The 26307-nt window shown below is 40.9% G+C and overlaps 2 protein-coding genes across 14 annotated transcripts in view; both read right to left on the bottom strand.

Moving 5' to 3' along the window:
- Nucleotides 1-4457, bottom strand: part of MCM9 (minichromosome maintenance 9 homologous recombination repair factor) — a 31315-nt gene extending 26858 nt beyond the window's left edge. Inside the window, exons 1-2 of one of the 6 annotated variants that reach the window (XM_081186836.1) lie at nt 3503-4457; nt 696-1012 (exon numbers count right to left, since the gene is read on the bottom strand). In XM_081186836.1, the coding sequence (XP_081042962.1) occupies nt 696-1005 (310 nt within the window). In that variant the 5' untranslated portion in view covers nt 1006-1012; nt 3503-4457. Of the gene's footprint in view, nt 1-695; nt 1013-2461; nt 2499-2923; nt 3308-3341 lie in introns of those variants that run through there. The other 5 variants (XM_081186837.1, XM_081186835.1, XM_081186834.1 and 2 more) reach the window with 5 other exon arrangements.
- A 4100-nt stretch (nt 4458-8557) lies between these two features.
- The window catches only part of FAM184A (family with sequence similarity 184 member A), a 67492-nt gene continuing 49742 nt past the window's right edge, over nt 8558-26307 (bottom strand). For 3 of the 8 annotated variants that reach the window (XM_081187626.1, XM_081187624.1, XM_081187625.1), the window contains 9 exons: nt 23708-23920; nt 23070-23223; nt 20784-20911; nt 19665-19849; nt 19014-19160; nt 15755-15872; nt 14645-14749; nt 11780-11979; nt 8558-10259 (listed from right to left, as the gene is read on the bottom strand). In XM_081187626.1, the coding sequence (XP_081043752.1) occupies nt 10178-10259; nt 11780-11979; nt 14645-14749; nt 15755-15872; nt 19014-19160; nt 19665-19849; nt 20784-20911; nt 23070-23223; nt 23708-23920 (1332 nt within the window). In that variant the 3' untranslated portion in view covers nt 8558-10177. Of the gene's footprint in view, nt 10260-10887; nt 10982-11779; nt 11980-14644; nt 14750-15754; nt 15873-19013; nt 19161-19664; nt 19850-20783; nt 20912-23069; nt 23224-23707; nt 23921-26307 lie in introns of those variants that run through there. The other 5 variants (XM_081187628.1, XM_081187627.1, XR_014006288.1 and 2 more) reach the window with 4 other exon arrangements.

A 26307-nucleotide genomic window follows, 5' to 3' on the forward strand; every position in this document is an offset into this window, starting at 1 on the left:
GTAACCTTGGAGATATTATACTCTCTACATAAATTAAGAAGAGCTTCATGTTTTCCCACCATTTTGCCTGCAGCCTCCTTTTTTCTATTAATAGGCCTAAACTCGACGACCTTCTTAAAGCACAGCTTATGCACCTCAAGCCAGAGAGAGCTACAGCACTTCAGTAAGCTACTGCACATCTTTTTGGCATGGTTCTCAGGCAAAGCATCAGACAAGCAGACAACTGAGATCCAAAAGTAAAGCATTTGAAGAATAATAGGAGCCACCTTGTTTTGCCCTTTATAAGATAAGAGATAGGGAGGCCAGCAAGCAAAGGGATGCAGTCATCGAGCGGGGACTGAGACCATTGGTCAGAGAATAAATATTATAATGGAAAAATAAACAATAATTAATAACATCAGTAAAATCTAGGAGCTGGTGGGACTGAGTAAGAACCATTTCAGAGGGAGGGAAAGGTGGAGACCTGCCCAAACGTGTGGCAATCCTGCATGCCAATTTGAACTGTCTGGAGACAGGCAGGGAGAAAAGAAAACTGTGAACAAAACAGCAGACTCCAACCTCCCCCTTTTTACATTCTATAATCATTAAGATTCTTTGTAATAAATGAATAAATAAATAAATAAATTACACTAATGCCTGGAGAGTTTCTCTTCAATGCAATTCAATACATGGTTGCAATCTGATGAAATTCATACCTGATATCCTGGCATGAAGGTTCTGTTTAACAACAAAGTCATCCGTTTGAGGAACGGACTGAGAAAGGGTCATGGCTGCCCTGCGCAACGCACTGTCAAAAACAGGGAGCACTTCATTGGGAAAAGCATTAAAATATTCACCAACTTCCATGTTGGTCTCAAATAGCGTCATAGCATCAACAATAACTGGGTAATGCGTATCGTCATCTTTTTCTCTTAAAATCAGCAAGAGGTCATTTTTGTGGTGTTCCAGAACATACGACTCAAACACTTGTCCAATTAGGTTTATCTGTTCAGTACTTAGAAGCATAGTGAATCTATAATTAGAAGATGAAAAAAAATTCATTAAGCCAGTAAAAATGCACATCTTTAAATTATTTGCAGACAACCTTTCTTTTTCTTTTGGGTTCCATTGTGAGGGATGGCTATAAATTGAATAAATGAATAAAATAATTTTTAAAACCCATTCTGGACTTGTTTCTACAATTGACTTTGGACTTTAATCATGTTTTCTGCCTACCGTAGTTTCTAGTGGAAATTCTCTCCCACATCTCCTGTACTTCTACAAATTTCTGTAACAATGTTTATTTTTACAAGGCGTGTTCCCCACCAACTTTTATTTATTTATATTCTTATTTAAACAATTTACATACTACTTAACTACAGTAGTCTCTAAGTGATGCACAGAAAATACAATAAAGGTAAACCTCAGTTAAAACTATAAAACCAGAGATAAGTTAAAATGCCTGCTGGAATAAATAAGTGTTCCATAGGCACCAGAAGTTCAAGAGGGAGGGGGGCTTGTATAACCTCAACTGGAAGGGAGTTCCATAAAACTGGGCCAACAATACGAAATACATGGTTTTGGGTGGCTACGAGCCATGCCTCTGAACCATAGGGAGACCACCAACAGTGTTTCCTCTAATATCTCAGTGACTGGGCAGGTATAGGCCAGAGATCACCAACTGGATGCCTGTGCGAACCATGGTGTTTCCTCTAATATCTCAGTGACTGGGCAGGTATAAGCCAGAGATCACCAACTGGATGCCTGTGCGAACCATGGTGTCCATGAAAATGTCCCAGAAGCTGAGCTTTCATTTCTTAAAATTTAAGTCTCAGGCCCTCCTAGAAAGAAAATTATGGGGCAAAATGTGCAGGTACTAAGGGGCACCCCCAAACTTGTTCTGTCAGAGGAAGTGAAACCCCAACCAGAACTGGAAATTTTCTAGTCTCTTGGGCACAGGAACAACAAACCCACAGAGCCTCTGTCTTCCCAGGGTTCAGGTTCACTTTATTGGCCCTCATCTAGTCTACTGTGCCCAGATAATGCTTGACATCACACACAGCCTCTCCTGATTCAGATATTATGGAGCAGTAGAGCTGTGTGTCATCTGTGTACTAATGACACTTTGGGACCAAACTCCAAAAAGACCGCACAGGGGACAATAATGTACCCATTATACCTATCTGGTGTTTAACAAATGATAAACATTATTACTGATATAGCAAATCAGTTCTTATCCCACCATGCCTATTTATTTAAACCGACAAATTTAAAACTGCTCTTTCATGCACAGAGCTCTGAAAAGGCAGCCTTCTAAGTTTTAGCAAGCAGGTAAGAATTTCGGAAGCTCCATTCTTTTATTGCAACATGTGAGCTGCCCTGAAAATTAAAGGGTGGTGTTATACTGCAAATCAGCTGAGCAAATAAATAAATAAATGTTTGATTTTAAATTAAATTAATTTAAAATCAGTATTTTTAATACCTCCTAATACTCTGGGTATGTATCAGCTGTAGTTTGGTTCAATGCTCACTGGTTAACTACCATGTATCTAAGACACTGGGGCAGCCAAGGTGGCTCCCTCCAGATGTTAGGATCCAGCTCCACTCAGCCCCAGCTTGCAAGGATATGATGTAGTCCTACATTGACTGGAGGGTGGCACCTTGCCTACTCCTGTTCTGAAGACAGGTGCAGGAGCTCACAGAAGAACTTTTGCCTTCTGACCAGGAAGCCTTGAAAACTCTCTTTTTGGTGCTTCAGGACTGAACAGGAAGGAAGACACCAGGACTCCTGCACCAGAAATCACTGTGGAGAAGAGATAAGCTGGGCAGCTGCAAGATTTTGAGGGGCAGAGTGGAGGCCAAATCCCTTCTCCTCCACCGCCATGTCGCCCTTGACTTCTGGCTTCCTTATTCATTTTTTATCACAGGTGTTCTTGCAGCTCACCCGGCAAAGCAGCCCCCCCCCCCCACAAACCTAACACGCTGCTGACTATGTCCCCAGAGCGGAGGGAGAGGCACTTTGCGCATGTTCTCTTCTCCACACGCTCAGTCGTACTGAGCTCTGATCGAAAACATCGCGCGCCTCAGGCTAAACACTCTCAGGCAAGCGCTGTGTGCGGACGGGGGAGGGAGGGGAAGCACCGGGCCGGCTGCAGCCCCAGAAGGAAGCGGCATTTCCCGCCTCCGGAGCGCAGCGCTCGTGGGAAGCAAAGCCCCGCCCCGCCGCGCTCAGGGCGCCGGGAGCCCCCGGGGGTTGGTGGGTTTGTAACTTGTTGCAAGAGCAGAAGCCGTAAAGGGGCGGCGGGAGAAGCCTCCTGCAAAGCAAAGCGAGGCTGAAATGGAAGAGCCGCCTGTGTACAAACCAATTCCGCCGCTGTGGGAGACGCACCTCTTCAGGCGGAGTGGCGTCTTCGCCAGGAAGCGTGTGAAGGAGGAAGTAACCCCGGAGGAGCGCGTTATTGGGGGGGGAAAGAGAAAGAAAGAGCTCCCCCGCCTTTTCTCCGGGGCTTCCGTCAGGACTTACCCAGGCGGGCCGGCCGGCCACTCCTCGCAGTCTTCGCTGCCGCCGGCGGTAGTAGCTGCTGTGGGTGGGACGAGCGTTGTGCAGTTGGCGGGAGCGACGAGGCGCCTCTCGGTCCCCGCCTTCTCTCCCAAGTTCGCTCCGGCCCGTTCAGCTGAGCTGGCTGCTGGTTATTAGGAGGAGCTTGGGAGAGTTGATGCGAGACGCCGGAGAGAGGAGGCGGCTAGTGCTGCCTGTCTTCTCAGGAATAAACCCAAGGAATCAGTTAGCAGCGGTGGGGAGAAAGTGAGTTGTTACTCCCCTCTCCTCCCGCCCCTAACTAGAGGTCAGGCCAGGGGTGCAAAGATTAACAGCGCGCGAGCATAGGCGTGCAGTGGGGGCTTATGTCCCGGTAACTTGCCCTTTTCATGTGAGCCTCGCCTGGGCATCGGATTGCGTCCTAGCCTAAGGCTCTTAACGGGATTACCTGGAAGGTATTGCCCATTGAACTTCGTACGACTTGTGAATAAATATAATGGTAGGCATATGTGTTTATTAATTAAGCACGTAAGTGGCAGGGATTGTCGGGAACAACGTATATGCAAAATATTGAGAGTTGTGGGTGTTAGTGTGCACAGTGCCCAAGTCCCTTCTAAATTCTGGGGTTCTGGATCCAACGAGGGTTAAAACTGTGTAGGATTCCATAATTGAAGCAGCCAGGCTAGCTTCTTTGTGTGTTAATGGGCCTAAGCGTGCTTATTAGTATAACAGAAGTGGTTTTGTGCCAGAGGGCAAATTGGTGGGTCCTGCTTCCTCACCTGGCTTATAATGAGGACAATGGTGTGTGAGAGAGCAAGGAGCAGGCAGAAGCCAGTGAGAGCCATGCCTGATTTCTGCTGGAATCCAAGGCTGTGACTATGGGAGAAGCAAGACCTTCTAGGGTGTTAATGCTGTGAACCCCTCCATTGTAGGCTCAGGTTGTATAGATGTATAAATAAACCATGTATCATAAAGACAACACAGTCTCTGCTGTCTCTCATTTCAAGGAAACTGAGCCCTGGTTAAGGTCCTGAAACCCCTGGAATGTCACACTGCTTGGAGATTAGGGTGGTGTGCAACAGTATATAAAGGTAGAATGCATTCAGTTTCCATACAGTAGGAAAATCTACTTTAGAAAAACCCTGAACTCGTGGGGACAAGGACTAAACTGATCTTCCAGGCGTTGCTGGACTACAAATCCCATACTCACTGGTGGTTTGCCATGCTGGCTGGAGCAGATGAAAGTTAGAATCCAACATGTGGAGAGCTACAAGTTACTCAATCCCACCACAGGCATTCTCAGTCTCTGCCTGTGTGTCCAATATGGGGGTGATAATACTGGCCTATCTCATCAAACTGCTGGAAGGATTACTGAGATACTGCATAGGAAGTCCTTTGAACACTTAAAAAAAAACCCTTAAGTTTGAGTACTTGCCTGTTGTCCTCCATCCAGAAACAACTGGGTACAATGACTGCTGTGGCACTTTTTCTAGCTGCATTGTGAGTTGTTACGATACGATAATCTTTTTTGTCATTATCCCATACAGAACAACGAAATTGAAAAATCTACATAAGACATTCAAAAACCAACAAGCCTGCTATCCCAGCCATCCCAACCTGGTTAGCCCCCTAAAAACTCTGATACCCCATTTTTAAATACAATATACTCCCATAGATACTCCTTACACTGCGTTTAAAACCAAAATTGCATTTGGATAGAAACTGTTTCTCACGTGGCTAGTCCTAGTCTTATGTTGCCTATGTTTATGTGGAATTTCCGGGGTGGGGTGGGGTGGCACGTTTCTACTCCCCCCCCAAGAACCCTCATGTCTGAAGTCTTTAAAACAGAGGTGGCTAATCTGTGGCCCTCCAGCTACCACTGAACTACAGCTACCAGTCCCAGCCAGCATAGCTGGGATTAATGGGAATTGTGGTATAACTACATCAAAAGCTCTGCAAGTTAGCCACCTGTTTTAAACTGTAGAAAATGCCTTTAAAAAATTAAGTATCACCTAATGCAGTGCTCCTTTCTGCCTTCATTCTTCCCTTCCTGACTGGATAATCAGGGCTGACCTTTGTTTCTCTCCTGCCAATACACTGATGCCGATGATGCCACTGCAACTATAAAATAGTTGGTTTCACAGGCAACCTATAGTATTGTTGTCTACATCCTTGCCTTGGGCTTTTTACCCAAACTACTGTAGAGTTGTACTGTTCTATGTTCAGTAGGTGGTAACAGCTAACAGTCAACTTAGCTAATCTATTGTCTAAATTCCAGTGATAAAGGTGGAGCATGCAGATGCTCAGTTAAGTTGGCCTTCCTTTTGGACACCACCACATCGGTGACAAGGTACAGAGCAGGATAAGGACTTTCCTTAAGACCCAAGGGTACATCATACAGAGCAGAATCAGCATAAATCATAAGCAACTGTGTTTATTCAAGAATTGCCTTTTGCTCATAGCATGCTTTTTGGGTTCCATCACAAATGTTAATAAATAGGTGACAAGAGTTTCCTTTATTCATCCATTTCTGAGGAGCAATGTATGTGTAAATATCTTATCAATGTGCATTCCCACAATTTAGAACCTATTATTTTAAAAGTTTAGTGTGTTGGTGGGGAGAACAACTTACAAGCTGACAACACAGACAATAGAATGATTCGTTCTCGGCATATGCCCAGTTTGCATTCTCCCAGGATTCCTCAAAGGACCTTGTGATGATTTTTACAGCACTTTTATAATTATTATAAGTGCCATCAATAAGCTTAGTGTTTTGCCTAGGTTCATAAGCAACCAAAGAATCTAAATTTTGACAGTGGGAAGAGCAAGAGGGTAGGGGAGCAAGAAATGACAATTGTAAGGAACAAATACAGTGTATCTCTTACTTGGTTATTACAACTGGGAATGAGGATTTGAGGTTTAAAGAACTGCTTCAGAAAAAAAGTACAGCAAAGAATCAGGGCAGTATCTTAAAGATTAACAGTTTTATTTGTTGTGACATTAGCTTCTGTGTAATAGAATTCATTTCATTAGATGCATCAGATCCAGCAGATGAAGATGATTTTAGTCCATGAAAGCTTATGCCACAATCAATCTGTTAAGTCTTTAAGATGCCCTAAGACTGTTTTTGCTGCAACTGACTAGCAGAGAGAAGTGGCACCACAAGGAGTTCCAACCTTGTGGTGCAAATAAGATTATAAACTGGTATAGGCATTTGGGGATTGGAACAGGCTGTTGAGAGAGCTGAAGGCCTAGAGGCCACAGATAGACACATACAAAAATATTAAAGCAGAAGGGCAAGGTGGAGCAAGCATCTGAATTACTCTGAAGCGAAGGACAGGTTAAAAACAAAAAAAGGAAAACAAAACCCGTTTGATCAGGATATTTAAAAAGCTGTGGAATTATTTTCCCAGCAATGTCAGGATTGTGTCCATATGGTGTAGTCCTGCCTAAACTTTCTTATGTTTCTTTGACTTATGGTGTAGCTTCATCCACTTTTGCCATCAAGCCCTGCCCATGCTATATGATATAGTCACATAGTATGTAGGCAGCTTTGAAAACACATTGAAAGGAGTAGAGAACAGCATTTTCCACAACACACACACAGGTCTGGACCACAGAAATCATCAACCTAAAATAGTCTAACTGGGGCGGGGGCTTGTATTTTGCTTGTGGGAGGTGGGAGGAGAAAAAGGGTTTGTCTTAAAAAATTGATAACGATACAGTGGTGCCCCGCAAGACGAATGCCTCGCAAGACGGAAAACTCGCTAGACTAAAGAGTTTTCCGTTTTGGAGGTGCTTCGCAAAACGAATTTCCTATGGGCTTGCTTCGCAAGACAAAAATGTCTTGCGAGTTCCTGTGGGAATGTCTTGCGAGTTCCTTATCAGCTGATCCGATAAGCCGCTAAAAGCCGCTAATAGCGCTAATAGCGCTAATCCGTCAATGGGCTTGCTTCGCAAGACGAAAAAACCGCTAGATGAAGAGAATCACAGAACGGATTCTTTTCGTCTTGCAAGGCACCACTGTAGTGCGGATGGTGAGGGTTTTTCCCATCTAGAATCGATAAGTAAAGCAATATTTTTAAACGTTATATCCACAAAATTTCTAATTCCTGTCTGTGGAAAGTAAGAACAAGCTTAAATAATGCAAATTTTCCATTGGAGATAGTGGATAGCTTCACTTAATCAAGTCACTTTTGTGTGTACACCACATAAAGGGAAAAGCTGTGGGAAACCTGTCCTCAAGATTGTGCAGTGCAGCCAGCCCCCAAGTACACGTGAAAGGGACTTTATATGTGAAGGATACATGAGTTGCTGATATGAGAGGATGATTTTTGGAAGAAGATTTACGCATCTAGCTCATTTACAGGCCTTTTAAGGCAAGTTTTAAAACTGCTTCAGGACACCTAGGAGCTCTTTGATGCTTATTAGGGTTGCTCAGTTAGTGGTTTCTCTGAAATGAATAAGGTTCTCTGAAAGGCAGCATGCCTAGCAATATTGATCTTCCCCCATGAAGAGCATTTTGTAAACAAGAAAACCGAAGGAAAGTAAACTTTAAAGATTGCTATACCTATACATAAAGGTAAAGGTACCCCTGACCGTTAGGTCCAGTTGCAGATGACTGGGGTTGTGGAATTCATCTCGCTCTATAGGCCGAGGGAGCTGGCGTTTGTCCACAGACAGCTTTCGGGTCATGTGACCAGCATGACTAAGCCGCTTCTGGCAAACCAGAGCAGCGCACAGAAACGCCATTTACCTTCCTGCCGGAGCGGTACCTATTTATCTACCAGCACTTCTGGTGTGCTTTCGAACTGCAAGGTGGGCAGGAGCTGGGACCGAGCAATGGAAGCTCACCCTGTCATGGGGATTTGAAACACTGACCTTCCGATTGGCAAGCCCTAGGCTCTGTGGTTTAGACCACAGCACCACCTGCGTCATACCAGGTGCAAATATTTCTCACTTTTAGAGCTCTTTTGATAAAATAATGTAGTGACCTCAAAGAAGAAAAAAGAAACACAACACAACAAATACTTCAGAACATCATAGCAAAATCATCCAGTGTGTTTTATTTCACACAACAGCCAAGAAATCTGACTTTGACTCGATATGGCTTTCTTCTAATGTAAAGGCTGCATATACCTACAGTTAAATCCATCAACCATAGAGTATCTGCCAAACACTGCTTTAGATTAGCAGCAAAACATTAGAACACTGCTTCCAGTGAAGCTTTCAGGCTGAGTTTGCAAGAGATACATTTTTAAAATTCTGATTTAGAATATTTTATATTTTATATGAAAACATACAAATTATTCTTTTATACATATGCTACATATAAAACTTATTGTAACTATTAATGGTACCTTTGATTATGTTTTTGCATAATGGGAAGACATGGTCAGGGCTTCAGCAGAAATAATGAAGAGCTATAATTCTGTATCGAAGGATAAAAATCTTATTTAAAATAACCAAGCAATCCCCCCTCTTTTTTTTAAAGATACAAATATCAGGTCTGAAAGTACATTCATAAAAGAAAAAAATTCTTCCTGAGATTACCAGTGTCAGCTGCATTGTGGTAATCTTGGAATTGACAACATCATCAACAAAAGTATATAAACCAGATTTGCCATGGTATTACATATTTTCTGCCAGAGAGATTGCACATCTGTAAGACAAGTGTAATAGAGTGGAAAATCAGGCTCATTTGCCATATGAAAAAGGTCATGTGGTCCCTGACTTAATTTTATAATGTAAGATGGAACATATTTCTTTGTAAGTTAAGTATGCTGGAGCTCTAATGAAAGATTTGCATGCTTTATTATGCATAATTGATTTAGCACTATTTTTTTTTTGGTAAAGCCTGAGTTTTGCTCCCAAATTATAATGTCCTCAAAATGCAGATTTCCATAAATGATTATTCATTAATACAGCATTACATAGTGTAGTACCCCACATGTTCTAAAGAGCACCGTCTTTGTAGATATTTATAAAATATTTGACAAAAGTTTGATGAAATCCAACATTAAAATATAGTAATTATAATTACTAAAGGGCAGATCAGTTGTAGATAAGAAATAAGGATGTCATGTTCTTAAAATCACTCTAAAGGCCATCAGCTATACTACTGCTATTTATTTTGCATTCTTCACCACTTTTAGAGTAAACACAATTTTAAAAGTCAAGTTCTACAAGATAACTAAATAAAAACAGAAGGATTTAAACATATCTTCCCGCAGTCTGATTTTTAAACTGTTGACAGTTTATTTTGATATACAATAACCATGCAACTGATTGCATTTGGGATGGGAGACAGGAGGGGGAAAGCCTTTCCTGAAACCAAAGAAAAAACATATTTATAGGAAAATGGGTAGGAAGCTTTAAGTTTCTTCTACGAAAATTTGTTATGCAGTAATTACAAAGTTTAAATACTCTTCCATTTTAAATAAAAATAAAAGTGTCATTAAGCACATTTATATTACCATGTCAAGTGATTCCAACAAATATCACATAAAATACAGTGCATTTTCAAATCAGAGACAAAATACTTTCTCATTCACAGTGTTTGACATATTACAGGTAAGCTTGTTCACATAAGGGTTTATTTTAAGGTCATGCTCTTATGAACAGTCCACACCACACTGTGCCACACACAAAAATAATCTCTCAGAATGTGAAGTAACGGGCAAACCATTCCTGACGTTGTGGATCGGGTGAAGCCATTGGAGAAGCTTCAGTCTGAGGAGGGCTAAATTCATAAAAAGAAAAGACAGATTTAACCTACAACCAACAGTGAAAATGCAAAAGGCCTGGAAAAAGCACAAAGAAGCCAATACATAGCACACGATGTTTGCAAATCAAGTATCACGTCATAGGATAACCTGATTTAGTTAATGCCCATTTTTACTATTTCCGATCATCCACTCCATTGGAGAGCATCAGCAGCACATGGTCACTAAGCCACATAAGAGGGTGGGGGAAAATAGTATTTTTGGGGAGGCGTGGGAATGAATGGGATGGCTGCCTTTTTAAAAAAATGTACTGTGGGGAAAAGCGATTTTTGGAAGATCCTCTTTTAGCATCCTTTTCTTCTGTTCAAATTAGTTGTCAGAAGTATGATGCAAGCATCATATTCTTAAATACGTGCAGAATGAAAACTAAACTATGTATTTTAACTGTTTCATAGCCCAAACTGAATTATTGTAGGTTCATGCACAAGGGGTTAGATATGTTATAACAAGGAATTCAGTGCAAAGCAAACACACTTGCCACCCACAAATATAATTCCCAAATATACCTGCATGATGTAATCTTTATATTACTTTAACGTGCTAGTAAAATGTAATTGTTAGAAAAATTAATAAAATAATCCCTACCGTTTTTGGGGTGTAATACAAGGCACGAAATAATTTGCAATGGAAACTCCAGCATCGCAATCCATGAATTCATGCACATGCATGTTAGTGACGCCTGAGCGAACATGCATACCACATGCACAGGGAAAAATAAGGAACATTTAATATTACAGGAACTCTACTTTGCCTTTAGAAAAAAAATACTATGAAATTTTATCATTCTCTCTTCTGCCCCCAGACTATATTTTGCAGGTAATACTGAAGTTGAATTAAGAAGCAGTATGGAAAGGGCTTTTACTCACCAGACTATCAAGCACTATATATTTGACTTAATCTGATAGTAAAACTCATTCCATCACTTCCTAAAGCAAAGCTAAACTTGGGTATTTTAATGCTGAAACCCAGCATTAAATACATGCAGATATTTACACATATTCTAAGCTTGCTTCCAATAAAGATTTTATCTGAGGTAAGGAAAGGGAATAAATCAGCACACATTCATCTAACACAGAAAACAGTTTTTTCAGGTAAGATCCACTGTTACACAATAAAGACCTTTAATATGGGGATTGTAACATTCTGAAAGGACAGCTAGTAATAACACAAACATTTAACACAATTGTTCATAAATGTAAACAATTGAAAGCACATGAACCATACTGACTGTGTAGTTCATTAGAAAAATGAAAGAAGGGTTCCAGACTTATTAGAAAAGGGGAGAGGAATTACATTTCAACAAGTTTTACAATAAAAAAGGAATACTGTAAAGAGGCTTAAAATATAGTGTGAAAATTAAGATTCGAAGTAAGATTTGTACTCCTGTGTTGTTCTTAAAGACATGTGGGTTCAGCTAAAAAGAAATAAAAAATTTCTCCAAGTTAGGAAAAACAAAAACTGGTGAGGCAGTGCTCACCTCAAAACCGTCTTGGGCTCTTTGGGTGGTATAGGATGTGGAAGTGGTCTGCTGCTGTTGAACTCAATATCATGGATGGGTGAATTTGGAATAGGATCCAGGCGGTTAGCATGTCCATTGCCCACTCCACTAGATTCCAGAGCACTTAGATTGGGGACACTCACAAACCTGTTTGCTGATTTATCATTCTTCTTCTTTTGCTGCATTGAAAATAACAAATGTAAGGAAGGGCCTGTACAGATAAGGAAATTACTTGGGCTTTTAAAATTCTCATTTCTTTGTTTCACCTGAAAGTGAGGGTTTGGATATTATTTATTTATTACAGTTTTAGTACAGCTGCATTCAAAGCGTTCTCCAGAGGGATACGAAAGCTAAATGCTCCAGCCAGTTTACTGCAATATTGAAGAGCTTGACTTAGCTTTAAATAATTTTGACAGTTTTAGTCTGTATGCAGAGTCTTATTCTTAAAGAACAATGTTAACTTTCTTGTTTACACTAACATGGTATTGGTCCAACTACAGAAATGTAGTGGGAGAATCTGTTAGTTTCTAGTCTAATTACAGCCTCTTCCCAATCCCCATGCAACTTAAAAGAAAACTAGTAAACTTCACTCCTAAAGGAAATCTGACAGATAGGAAAAAAACCCCTCTCTATGAAAGTATATAATGGGCTAGATCAAGACTTAGTCACAATGAGGGACCCACATGTGGGGGGCTGCTGTGGGCCCAGTCAAACATGGTTCCACAGTACTTTGTATAGGACTATATTATCCACCAACACTCTTTCTGTGGCCATGGTCTTTCTAAAATGTTTACTCACAAATGAAACTTGTTTAACAAAGGTCTTTTAAAATATTAATTAAAAGTTTCCTGTTCACAGAGTCCGCTTGTTTAACTGCTTCCCTCTTGGTCCTAACTGGAGAACTGATTGATAGCTCCTTAATTGCTCCTTGAATAATCAATCTCTTAATTGCCCTAGTGTTAGTTTATGTTCTCATTGTGGTGGGGGGCAACATTTATTACAGATCTATTCAGTTTATTATTCTTTTCATATTTTATGTCAAAATAAAACTATAAGGAATAAAAATAATGAAAGGAAACCAGTCATTAAAGCCTCCCTGGTGAGAACAGAAAAAATAAATAAATTGGGACAACTACCATAGTTTCAAATCGACAGTAAGCAATAAAATGGGAAGGAACTGTAAATAGGAAACTTTTATCTAATCATATACGAGACCTGAGAAGCCTCAATAGTACTTTCCTGTCTACACTGGACAGGCTGGTCAATTGTGTTTTATTGCCGCAAAAAAGAGAGCCACAAATCAGGTATGACAGGAGTTTAATACTGAAAGCACTTGATAGCTACACTTTGACACTGACATTGTCCCAATTCTTTGTAAAATGTGGGTGAACAAAGAATGGCAATTCCAGAGGAAAAAGGCTACCGTAGTGTGAAAGCAACCTTAGTGAGTTTTTCCAGCCGCATGCCAGGCTGTTTCCACTAGATGGCACACATGGATCTATTCTTCAGAGTGAAGTATCCTTACTGCAAGACTCCAACAGACAGATGAACTGGTGATGCCACTAATAAGATTTTAGTATCAACCATTTATCAATTTGCAAAAACCAAACAATTATTTGCCTTTTTTATCAAGTCAAAACTTCAATTTTGCCATAACATTTGTGATGTTTTGGTTGGTCCTAATATAATAGGTATTGTCAAACTGGGTTTTACTTTTTTTTTCTAGACCAACACTGCTTCCCTTGCTTTTTCTCCACAGTGTGCATGGGATTTGGATCTCAAGAAACAACTTCATAATGACTGCACATCCCCTGCACAATTGAATAGTCATCTAGAAGCGGCCTAAGAGATCAAATCGCAGAAAGGACTAACAATGTGGAGATTTGGAAAAAGGAAACCTCCATGTCTGCAGTAATTCTTAAAAAGGTTCGGGTTTGTCGTCCCAGGCAGTAGGTTGTGGGGGACAGGAAAATAGCATCCTGCTCTGATGTTGCTGCATGTCAGAGGGGAGAGGCATACCACCAACCTCTGAAGTAAGTGGAGCCTGGCTGCAATATAAGGAGTCACCGAGCACGTGCTGTACCCTTCTTCTCTCTCATGCCATGTCACTGTCAGGACCAGCAGGAATGTAAAGGAGGAGTCAGGGCCTGAGGATGAGGAGGTATGGCTGGCTATGGCCTACTTGCTTATTAGAAGACATGGGTGACCATAGAAAGCCCTGCTTCCTTGCCCACCCCAGGAAGAGAAGTTGAGAAAGTACAGTGGCAGAATATGACATGAACCTGTAGGCTTCCTTCTCTCGGACACTACTGAGAGAAGGAAGCCTGTATGGGGCACAAAGGGGAGAAAGACTTTTGTCCCTTCATGCCCTGCCCCCCTGCTGCCAGCATCTTGCCACTGATAGAAAGAAGTCTCTGGGGGCGTCCTTCTTTCAGTTCTTTACTGAAAAAATTCAGTAAAAACAAAACTGCACACTCTAAAACATAATACAGGAGCATATTGCTGCAACATACACACTCCACTCTGCCCATTCCGTCTCCCCAAGAACCAAACTTTAAGCCTTGGGAGAACAAACCTTGTATTCTGCTTGTGCTTTGCTTAGTGGGAAATAAACCACAGCGTAGGCGTGCAGAAGTGGGCACAATTCAGCAGCATGCACTAGCACACTGCTCATTGATGAGAGCCATCATTACTGACCATGGCTTACTGTTACTGATGCTGTTGAAAACCACATGCAGCTGGCTTTCTTTTGTGTGTCTTTCACAGTGTTATTGATCCTTTTTATTTGTGTAATATTAGTAATTTATGTTTTCCCAGTTTCGACATTGTAAATGTATGACATACCTTTACCAGAGGGTTAATAACACCAACATTAGGACTTGCATTAAACACCTTGTTGAAGTTAGTCTCCCTATTGACTAGTTCCAGTTGATAGAATTTCTTGTCATCCTAATAAATAACAAAAAGATTAAAATAAATTTCTGTATCAGTTAACTTGGGTATTAAGTTACTGTGGCCAGATTGACATTCACTCACTCAAGACCTCATTAATTACTCAAATCTGAAGGTTTAGAACTTAAACTCAAAACTGTAACTCATTACCAGAAGTCTAAAGGTGGTCATTTTCATACTCAGCATAATTCTTACATTCATGAGTGTGCCAGAGTGATTCAACTTCATCCTCTACATGGGGATTTTTACCTACTTCCTTCCTTTCATGGACAGCTGTACAAAGAATTGCATTGGCATTCATAACTTCCTAAAAATTCTTTGCATGCTGGGATCATGCCACTGGTTTCATCTATGTCCCAAACCATATTTGCAAGTTACTTCTATATCACAGCAAGGAAAGCCACCAGTGGAATCCACCATAGCTGGGATGAAACAATGGGATTCTGAGTTCCTGCTGGGCATGTGTCCTTGTGCTAGCATGCAAGTTTAATAGGAAAAAGTGCAGTGGCTCACAGAAATTGGCCGCTCAGGAACACCACTCCACCACCCTAAAACACTGTTTTTTCCCACTTTGTACACAACATCCAAGAACTTCAGAAGATAAGAGAATTATCATTTTGCACTCCCCACCTCCTCCAGTTTATGAGAGCTCACTTAGGGTTCCCTGTTGGAGGCTCCCCCAAATCCTGAAGACAGCACAGGGAAAACTAAACATTATTTTGAGATAAGACATTAAAATTACTTTAAAATTAAGGATGCAATTTCTTACTTTATTTTGGCATGCTTTTGAACTTACTTTGTATTTATAATTTAGGTCTTTACAGAGTGGTAAAAGAGCAGGTCTTCTGCCTGCTCTAAATCCCTTCAGGATTATGACTGCTCTACCATATAAAAACAAGTAATTTAAGGGGTATCCAATGCAAGGACTGTATTCTCAGGAGATTTGACAAGAGTTACTAGCCTTTGGCATGCTCATACCAAAAGAGCACCAAACTGTCTTACAATCAGTTTCTTTATTAGCTGATCCCTCTCAGCAATCAGGTCTTTCAACTCTGCAATAAGCTGTACATCTTCTGGTCTTGATTCCCTGTTTTGATATTTTTCTTCCATTTCTTCTAAACTTTATAGGAGACAAAACATCACCCATGGGTTAATAATAGTCCGAAGTTCAGATATAATGCCATAAAAATCATGCTATCAAACTAACTCAATGAATAAACCACAAGAGCTATTATGTGATCTTCTACATACTAACTGATTTCTTTAATGCTTGGCTACAATAAAGGAAATGGAATTTTGAGCTTGTGGGCCACCATCTGCCATAATCAGAGTGGAAGCCACATAACCGATGTTTACTTCTTCCCCACAAAAGATACTAAAGCTAAAACAACTAAAACAAATCCACAAATGTGTAAGACAGTATCAGACTAACTGCTGAGGAACAATTTAACAAGAACAGTATAAGTGCCACAAACGACAAATAGCAATTACATCAAGAAAATCGTGAGATGGCTTTAAACAGGGAATGAAGAAGCATTAAAGGAGAGAATGGAAATAAGCACACCAATTTACATAGAAGCTGTAAGGAAAGCCTAATAAAACGAAGCCTAGCATTCGTAGAGGTTAGTAACTTTTGATTGCTACTTGGTATTGAATCATTATTCATATTCTTGAACAATAACAAATGGGTTAAGAATATTAATTTCCAGGTGACAATAAATGAAAGGGCTAATTCACAATTAAGTTTTATCTTGTAGGTGGGCCATGTTGTGGGGTGTGGGGAGCACAGGTGCGAACTGGGGCTTACATGATTGGGCTGTGAACCTGTCCTGAGCTATCTATCAATTATGTCTGCATGGAAAAGCACTTTTTTCTAAAATTACTTTCAGAAGAGGCAATGGAATTACAAGTAGGTAAAATACCTTAGAAAGTACCTTCTATCGGTCAGTTAGTCAGCCCAAATTTGACTCTCAGAAGGGCTCTTGGACTAGATCTAATGCAGCAGTTTCAAAGGAGTATGTATATAGAAGTAGACACTTGATTTTGATCATACATTACTATCTAAGCTTCAGGCTCAGATGAATGACAGATGAGGAACAAGAGTTTATTCAGTCCATCTCATATCCTAGCACTAAGATTATATCCCCTGGCTAATTGCTGTTAGTCTGGTTGCGTGGAAAGTTTAAGAGAGTCAAGTAGCTCAGATTTCCTTATATGACAATTTTTTCAAGGATACAATATTTTTTAATCTGACCATAACCATGTGCACAAAAATAGTGTAAGAGATGCTTACAAACACTTTTGCGTATAATAAACTATTAAGTAGAAGGGGAGATGGGGTGTGTGAAGAGGTACAGTATCACATAAAGAGGGAATGAAGATGGAAGAAAATCAAAACCAAGGCCAATGTAGTAGTAATATGATGAGGTGCTTCTCCTAAAGATTAAATTCTCACTTCAAAGATATATAAAAATGCATTTGTTAGCCAGTGTATTCAAATAGTAAATACAGGCATGGTTGGAGCTTAAGCATAGCAAGGGACCAAGATTGTGTTTGCCTGCTCCACATTCCCTAGAATCACAGAATCGTATAGTTGGAAGGAACCCAAGAGTCATCTAGTCCAACCCCCTGCAATGCAGGAAGCTCCTGCAGCCAATCGGAAGCCGTGGAAGCCCGGTCGGACGTTCGGCTTCAAAAAATAGTTCGCAAAACGGAACAGTCACTTCTGGGTTTGCGACGTTTGGGAGCCAAAACATTCGGGAACTAAGCTGTTTGACTTCCAAGGTACGACTGTACTGTAAAGCTGGGAAAAGGTTCTGAAAAGGTTACATCATTTAGGTCTTTTTTGGTTAGAAAAAAGGTGAATAAGTGGCGGACATGATTGAACTGTATACAATTATGCACGGTGTGGAGAAAGCTTTCTGCCCTCTCATATAATACTAGAATCCGTGGTCACCCAATGAAGCAGAATGCTGGATGATTTAGGCCAGACACAAGGAAGTACTTCTTCATACAGCATGTAGTTAAACAATGGAATTCGCTACCATAAGATGCGGTGATGACCACCAACTTGGGTGGCTTTAAAAGGGGATTAGAAAATTCTTGGGGGCTGACACTATCAGTGGTTACTAGCCAGGATGACTGTAAACTCCCTCCAATATTGGAAGTGGCATACTTCTGAATGCTAGCTCATGAGGACTACAAGTGGTGAGAGTACTGATGTGTTCATGTCGTGCTTGTGGGCTTCCCAAAAACATTTGGCTGGCCCCTATGAGAACAGGATGCTGGAATACATGGGTCTTGGTCTGATTCAGCAGGGCTCTTCTTATGTGACTGAATACTCTCCTGCACACAGAAAAATGAATATGTCAGAGAAAAGGACTGTAAGCCTAGCTTTCAAGCCATGTTGAATTTTTAAGATAAGGTTTCTTTTTTAATCTAGAGGCATATTCAAACACTTGAAGCAATCTACCTAAAGCTGAAACACTGCTGTTAAGTTTGGATTGAAAGTTTGAAGGTATTTTTATGTTAGAAATAATAATTTCATAAAAAGAGAACCAGTCCACTGAAGAACAGCGAACTCCACTTCCTACAAACCCCTGCAGAATTGAAACAAAACTACCAAAACTTTCTTTTTCTTCTACTACATTTTACTGCTATTGCAGGACAAAAGAAAACAAAGAGACAGGGACAGAGACAAGGATAACTGACTTAAAAGGGACAGCCAAGGATGAATCAGACACAGAGATTAAATCAGACACAGTTTTCAGAATTAAACTTTTCAAGGCTTTTCATATATGTCCATATTTTGCCTAACTGTTCTTTCACTAATGACAGGCTAAAGGAGCCTTATCAGAAGTGACACATTTGTGGAATTCCCTCCTCAGGAAAGTTTGCCTGGTGCCAACATCGTTATCCTTGTTCTCCCAGGCTTTTAAATGTATTTTGAGCTTTCATCCATACTTACCTAAGACCCACCAGTGTCAATGAGGGTTTCTTCTAAGTAGATATGCATAGGATTGCACTATTCTCTAACATGCTATATTTTATCTTGTTTTGCAGAAAGGCTGTGGGTGTGTCTAAATTATTCCACCAAAGTTAGTGGGTACACCAAAAAAAGACAAGTTTGGGCTTCTTTTTGAGAAGTTCCTCCACTTGTGCATGTCTCTCCAATGTCCATCATAATTTACTGAGTAATACTGTAGATCATTCCATTCAAACTCTGCCCACATACGAAATGGTTTAATGTAATAAAACTTACGAAATTTGCAAAGCTGAATTAATTTCCTTGAGCAGCTCTTGGGTCTTATTAAAATCTGCCAGCATGCTTTGTCTTTCTCTGATGTGGTCTGCTGTCATGACATCCAGCTCTTTCTCATGTTTCTTGTTTAAATCTTGTTCATGCAGCCTGTTTAATTTATTTTATGTTAAAAAAGGTTATTCTTACACCAGCTTTGTTCATCTTGACTTCCTGCCATGTTTGCAAAGGATTTGTGCATAGCATCACTGAAAAGAGTTACAAAATCTAATTCTGCTATTTTTGTTTCTCTAATCGTCTAGCTTATTTCACTAAAAAGTCATCTCCTTTAATGCTTTGCAAATAAGCATGGTGAAATGTAAACAAAAATATACTTAAGGGCATTTTAATAAATATTAAATAGTAGCTTATGATTGTAACTTACCAATAGCTAATGTCCTCTAAACTCTGCAACTTGCAAATATTGTGGGCAGTCCAAAACTTAAATTTCACTGTTACTTTATCTGACATCAAATGGGCATATGAATCTAGCAATTTGAATCTGACTGCCTAAAATATTCTAGGTAAGTTTCAAAAAATCAAGTACGGCCCTTCATTAATTTTAGGTTGCCAAATCAATCAGAACATATTACCTGACATTGCAAATATCCATACCTAATTTGTTGGTTGGATTCACTACGTATTCTGAGAACCTCCTTCCCTTTAAATTCCAGTTCCTTGGTTAGTGCACTTATGTTCTCATGCAGAGCAAGAATCTCCTTATCCAGTTCAGATATATGGTGGTCTCGATGCCTCAATTCATCCTGTAGATCTGATATCCGGCAAACAAACTCTTTTTCCTATCAAGCAAGTATCAATAAGTTAAGAATACTTTATATAACATATTTTTATATGATGCACTTGCTTCTGGTTGAATAAACATAACTTACTTTCCCACTTTTATATTTCTAGTTACTAGATAAGAGTAAAGAATCAGATTAAATTTAGAAAGGCTACAAATGGCAACATATAAAGAACTATAGATAGGCATTTGTACCTCCCGCCTCTACTTTGCCCTATTTCTTCTCCTCTGCAAAATACGGTGATCATGTTAGAGCTGAAGGGAGGGCTGAACCATCATTATGAAAAGTTCTTATGGACTTAGAGACAGAGCTGTGCTTTTCTACACACACACAAATTTCCTGTAGGCTCAAGACTAGCACCTCCATGCTACCCTCTGCTGCCAGAAATACTCTCCAGCAGCACAAGTGAAGTGCACATGTGCAATCTTCCCAGGAAGGTTTTGGGTGAGGTACTGAGATTCATTTTGACCTTCCTGCTTTTTTCCTGCAAGATTAGGTGGTCTCTGCCCACTGGTTCCCTTGAGCATTATTAACTGAAAACCAGGGGTGGATTTTCTAGATCAAACCTTGTTTGCAATGCATGGAAATTGCCATGGATCAGTTTTTCATGCATGCACAATTCTGTTTTAGCTGTTTTGGAGGGAAACTACCTCCTATGGTTTCTCTCTTCCCATTTTTGCATTTCTGCAGACCTCTAGGTTCACTTGGGCAAGCTGATACCTCCCTCTTGTCCATAGTTGGTGCCATTTGCCTACATAAGCATCAGCACTTAGTCTATGAAGTTGGAATAGAAAAAATGATATTGACTGAAAGGAGCCAGTATACTAAACAGATACTAAAGGAGTTGCAATTTTTCTTAACGGCAAACAAATGCTCTGTGCCTATAATTAAAATATATTTACTCTCTTTTGGCTATGTGGAAGATATATACCTGGTGCCTGCTAAGCTCTATGCTTCTTTCAAGTTCCATTTTAGCAGCTGCTAGTTCTTGTTGATGATTATGTCTTAGTTGATCAATTGCTGCAGCATGCTGATGGTTTAGTTCTGAGCGCAAAGATGCTGGGAGATAATAAACAGATTTTTTTGTATAGTTCTACAAGTAGTAACCCAAACCACACATATGTATAACCATGCATTTATTGCTTTAGGGGAATGACTAGACACATAGTTTTAAACAAATTTGTTTTCCAGCTATGTTGCCTCCTTTAGCTGAAAAATGTTAAATTTTGTCATACAATCAATAAATAAATGAGTGAATAAATGGAAATGTTTATCAATGTAACAGTAATTATTATTATATATTAAAATTGTGCTGAATGCCAAATTAAGCATTAAAAACCTTGCAGAACTTTATTACTCTGCAGTGGACCTAGGGTAAGCAATGTGATATTTCATATTACAACTCCAGATGCCGTATTTTTCGCTCCATTGGACGCACCGGACCATAGGACGCAAGGGACCATAGGAGGGGGAGAACAGGGAATTTTTTTTTCTTGTTCTCCCCCTCTAAAACAAGGTGCGTTCAAGGTACATTCACCAGAGCTTGTGGGGCTGGCGGTGGGGGGAAGCGCTGCTTTCCCCCACTGCCAGCCTCAAAGATCCCTGAAGCCTCTGGAGCGCAGCGCCCCGCTGCCCTGCAGATGTTTGCGCACAGCCATCCCCAAGCTAGAACAGCGAGACGGAGGGCTGCGTCTCGCTGTTCTAGCTTGGGAACAGCCTTGCTAGCTTCTGCAGGACAGCAGGGTGAAGACATCCCGCTGCCCTGGAGAGGCTGTGCGCGCAGCTGTCCCCAAGCTAGAGCAGCAAGACGGAGCCCTCCGTCTCGCTGTTCTGGCTTGGGAACAGCCTTGCTAGCTTCTGCATGATAGCGGGGTGAAGGCACCCCGCTGCCCTGGAGAGGCTTTGCGCGCAACCATCCCCAAGCTAGAGCAGCGAGACGGAGCCCTCCGTCTCACTGTTCTGGCTTGGGAACAGCCTTGCTAGCTTCTGCAGGACAGCAGGGTGAAGACACCCCGCTGCCCTGGGGAGGCTGTGCGCGCAGCCGTCCCCAAGCTAGAGCAGCGAGACGGAGCGCTCCGCAGTGCTCCGTCTTCCCGTTCTGGCTTTGGGCTTAGCAGCGCAGCCTGCATTCGCTCTATAGGATGCACACACATTTCCCCTTAATTTTTGGAGGGGAAAATGTGCGTCCTATAGAACGAAAAATATGGTACTTTATATTACAACTCCCATCAGCCTCAGCCAGCATTGCCAATGATCAGGGATGATGAGAGCTGCAGTCCACTTCATCTGTAGGGCACCATGTGGCTACTCTTGCCAAAGGTAATCTAAATACTTATTACATTCCTGGCACTCAAACTGCAGTATTTTGATGCTTGAAAACATTAGCCATTGTGAGTTGCATGGAATGTGGTTACATAAGTGTTGCCTATAACATTCAGTGAGAGCAACTCAGTTTCTGCCTCATTTTGTGACCCTTTAAAGTTTTATTTCAGTTTTCAATTATTTATGTACTTTTTTAAAGGCTGTTTTTCTTTTTTTCACAGATACACACCATTTTGTGACTCCCTGTGTCCACTAAGCATGCTCAGTGGCTTTTTTTTTTGCGTTTACAGGTTGCTCTCTTTTTGCCCCCCCCCCAATATTTTCTGTACTTCTGCAAATCTCAGGATTCCCGCATGCACGCTGCTACTTTCCTGCTGTTTCTCAGTGACCCAGTTTTGGCTCTATTTTTGTGAGCGCGGGGACAATGAGTTTGCTCTTTAAAAGGAATTATTAATGATTGATAGTGATATGAATAGGTGATATGCACAAATTTAACACTGAAGAAAAGGGCCTATTAATGAAAGACTGGGACAAAACAGGCAAGATGAGGGATAGCACAAGACATCTGTCTGAAACAGATCATAGGAAGATGTGTATTTCTCAAATTTGGCACAAGTTTCCATTAAAAAAAAAACCAACAACAGGAGCATTATCCTGAACAGGGGGTGATAAATAACAATACTGCACCAATAAAATGGGTAAATTATGCTATAAAACTCTGAGTATCAACTACTTAGAGAATAGTCAGCTTTTCCTCAGAAAAAGTCTAAATGTATCCCAACACACGGGAAACCACCCATTTTCATTTTTCTGTATATTGGGCAGCACATGCCATCTGCCTTCTGCACCAGAAGTAATAGCTTATGTTTTAAATAGTCACATGACAATACTGTACCAAGCATAGCTTTCCCTTCATCTTCTAGTTCAAAGCGAAGAGTCTGCAGTTCCTGTTCCATTTCTAGTTTGAAAGCATCCATAGCTTGCCTGTGTGCTTCTTTCAGCGCATGAAGTTCTTCTAAGTGCTTCTGTTTTAAACGTTCCTCAAGTTCCTAGCAAATTTAAAGAAAAATTGCTCTATGTGTATAGAAAAATATTCTTATCAATGAGGCAAAATGATTGCTAATTAATAATAATAATAAAACAACAACCCGATGTTATTAACCAGCTACCTTTATTTTTTTGTAACTCCAATCCCACAACCTAGAGTGTAACCCCCTCACTTTTCCATTTTCCCACTTTCTGGACAAAATGTGGGTTGTTAGGGCTTTGGTTGGGCCTAGAGGTAAGGCCTCAAGAGTAACTCATACCTCTACACATCCCTCCCATTACAGTTCAAGAGAAGTTAGAACACACATGTGTAGTTTCCTCTATGCCTCTCCACCCCTGCCTTTCTCCCAGTGCAATGTTTCTTTGGGTGCTTTCTGAGTTCTCAAATGAAGATAAAGAAGTTCTCTGGAGTAATATCTCATAGTTCATGTCAACATACTGAAATCTGAAAATGTTAAGATGCTACAAAATACTGAATGAACCTGCCTTTTGCTCTTCTTCTTTTGTTTCCTCCATGTTCTGAAATGCAAGGATATGTGCTTCTTTCAAGGACTTGTGTCTTTGTTGATGCTCTTCTTCTAGCTCTTCAATCTCTTGGGCCAGCCTCTGTCGCTCCTGGCTAAATTGTGCCTGAAGTTGCTGCATTGAAGTCTGAGACTGGGAAAGCTGCATTTCTAGATTCTGCTTCAACAGGGAGATCTAATTCACAGAAAAGCAAAGGTAACTAGAAATTCAAACTATAAACACTGTGTTTATATTTACTGATAGATATTTGAGATTTTTTATTGTGGTCACAATACAGAGAAGTACAGAGATCCACAAGTGTGGTGTCCTGCCTTGCCAAATAGGAGCCCTCCCACAATGCATCAAGCAGTTTCTTATATGGTAGAGGAAAGCTGGTGGGCAGCGGAGAGACTACAGGTGTACTGTGTTCACAAATGTTCTTGCATTTTTCAACATTTCCTCTCTGTATTGGGGCCTATTTTGCTTAGTAACACATTCTGGTTAATAGAAATTTGAATACCCAACTGCATGCAAGTCGACTTCTGTTTGCACAACAGGACTTTCTCTTCCTTTCCCATCCAGCTTCTAGTGTCCTCAAAATCTGCTCTAGAAAGATGGGGGACCCTATAGAGCAGAACCTGGGTGCATGCACAATGGACTACAGGAGGGAGGAAAGGAAGGGAAAGTCCCATTGTGTGAGCAATTTTGTTGGGAAGTTGGCCAGACATCACTGGATGTCACCTACAGTATATGCCTAATCAAGTATTACTATGAACTATAACTAATGAGCAGAGAAATACCACATAGTTTATGGAATGCAGATTAGCAGTGTGTCATCACCAGCTGTTTGAATGTCAAGTGCAATACACTTTTAGTGGATTGCAATCCTACAGCCAGCTGAAAGCCAGTTCAGTGGCCACAGAAAGTTAATTCAAGTGCTGCACCACTGGCAGAGAGAGTGTCCTAATGGTGGGATGGCGCTTAAGCCACTGGAGGACCTCAATACACCCACTGAAAAGTTCAAGGATATAGGTGTCCCACTGGTAGTAGGGGCCAAAGTGAGGCACTTTGGTGTGCGTATCAGGAGCAGTCAAAGATCCAAAGGATTTTAAGCCCCCTTGTTTCTCCTACACACCTTCAAAAATGGCATGAAACTTCATCAGCCCTGGGGGGATATGGTGGAGTAATGTCCCTTCCATTGGAATAAACAGCAGAAGTGAGGAATGAAAAATCTGTCACCATCCCATTTCCTGGCCTGGTTGAAGTGAGCCAAAATGGGTATAGATATGTAACTGCAATCCTACACACACCTGGGAGTAAGCCCCATTCATCTCAATTGAACATACTTGCATGTAGACATGCATAGCATTGTGTTGAGAAATTACTTATCAATTAAAAAATATTCTGTTCCATCACCGCAGTCAAGAGACTAAATATCAGTAATTTTTTTGCCTAGTATGTACTACCAAAATCAATGCTAATAATTCTACAGCACCTTCTAAAGAAAATTCATATCCTTTAACCCAGCTGTAATACATGCCATTATTATGAATTTGTGGCATAGCTCATGCCTTCATAAATCAATCTAAAGGCCCACTGGCAGCCTTCAATTCAGTAGATTATTTTCTACACACCCAGTAATAGGCAACATGGGTACTAGCAGGGTAGAGAGCAATGTACAAACCACACAGGCTACTCCTGGTCTGGGCAATGATTCTCACAGAGTGAGTTATGTAGCACCACCCAGGCCAAGTTCATCAGGCAATAAAAGAGAGTGCAACTTTAAATCCAGCACGCACTCTTACTAGCAAAAAATGAAGCTCCACTGCAGAGGCTTCTGAGGTATGACATCACTCTGCAACAGTGCTACCAAGTCATTTTGATTTGAGAAACACCATTCCAAGACTGAACTCACATGAAACAACAGCGTGGACTGAAGCGTGGTTTTCCAGATTGATAAAGTTAACTGATAAAATCATTGCAGTCATTAGTATGCTCTGCATTAGTCTGCAGTGGCTCATAGTACAAAACAAAACAAAACAAAGCAAAACAAATTTATTACTTATACCCCACCCATCTGGCTGGGTTTCCCCAGCCACTCTGGGCGCCTTCCAACAAGAGACTAAAAATACATTAAAACATCAGTCATTAAAAACTCCCCTAAACAGGGCTGCCTTCAGATGTCTTCTAAACGTCAGATAGTTGTTTATTTCTTTGACATCTGATGGGAAGGCTTTCCACAGGGCAGGTGCCACTACCGAGAAGGCCCTCTGCCTGGTTCCCTGTAACTTTGCTTCTTGCAGTGAGGGAACCGCCACAAGGCCCTCGGCGCTGGACCTCAGTGTCCAGGCTGAACGATGGGGGTGGAGACTCTCCTTCAGGTATACTGGGCAGAGGCCATTTAGGGCTTTAAAGGTCAGCACCAACACTTTGAATTGTGCCCAGAAACGTACTGGGAGCCAATGCAGGTCTTTCAAGACCAGTGTTATGTGGTCTCAGTGGCCGCTCCTAGTCACCAGTCTAGCTGCTGCATTCTGGATTAGTTGTAGTTTCCTGGTCACCTTCAAAGGTAGCCCCACATA

Source organism: Podarcis bocagei (genome assembly GCF_964188305.1).
Source record: "Podarcis bocagei genome assembly, chromosome: 3".
Classification (NCBI taxonomy): Eukaryota; Metazoa; Chordata; class Lepidosauria; order Squamata; family Lacertidae; genus Podarcis; species Podarcis bocagei.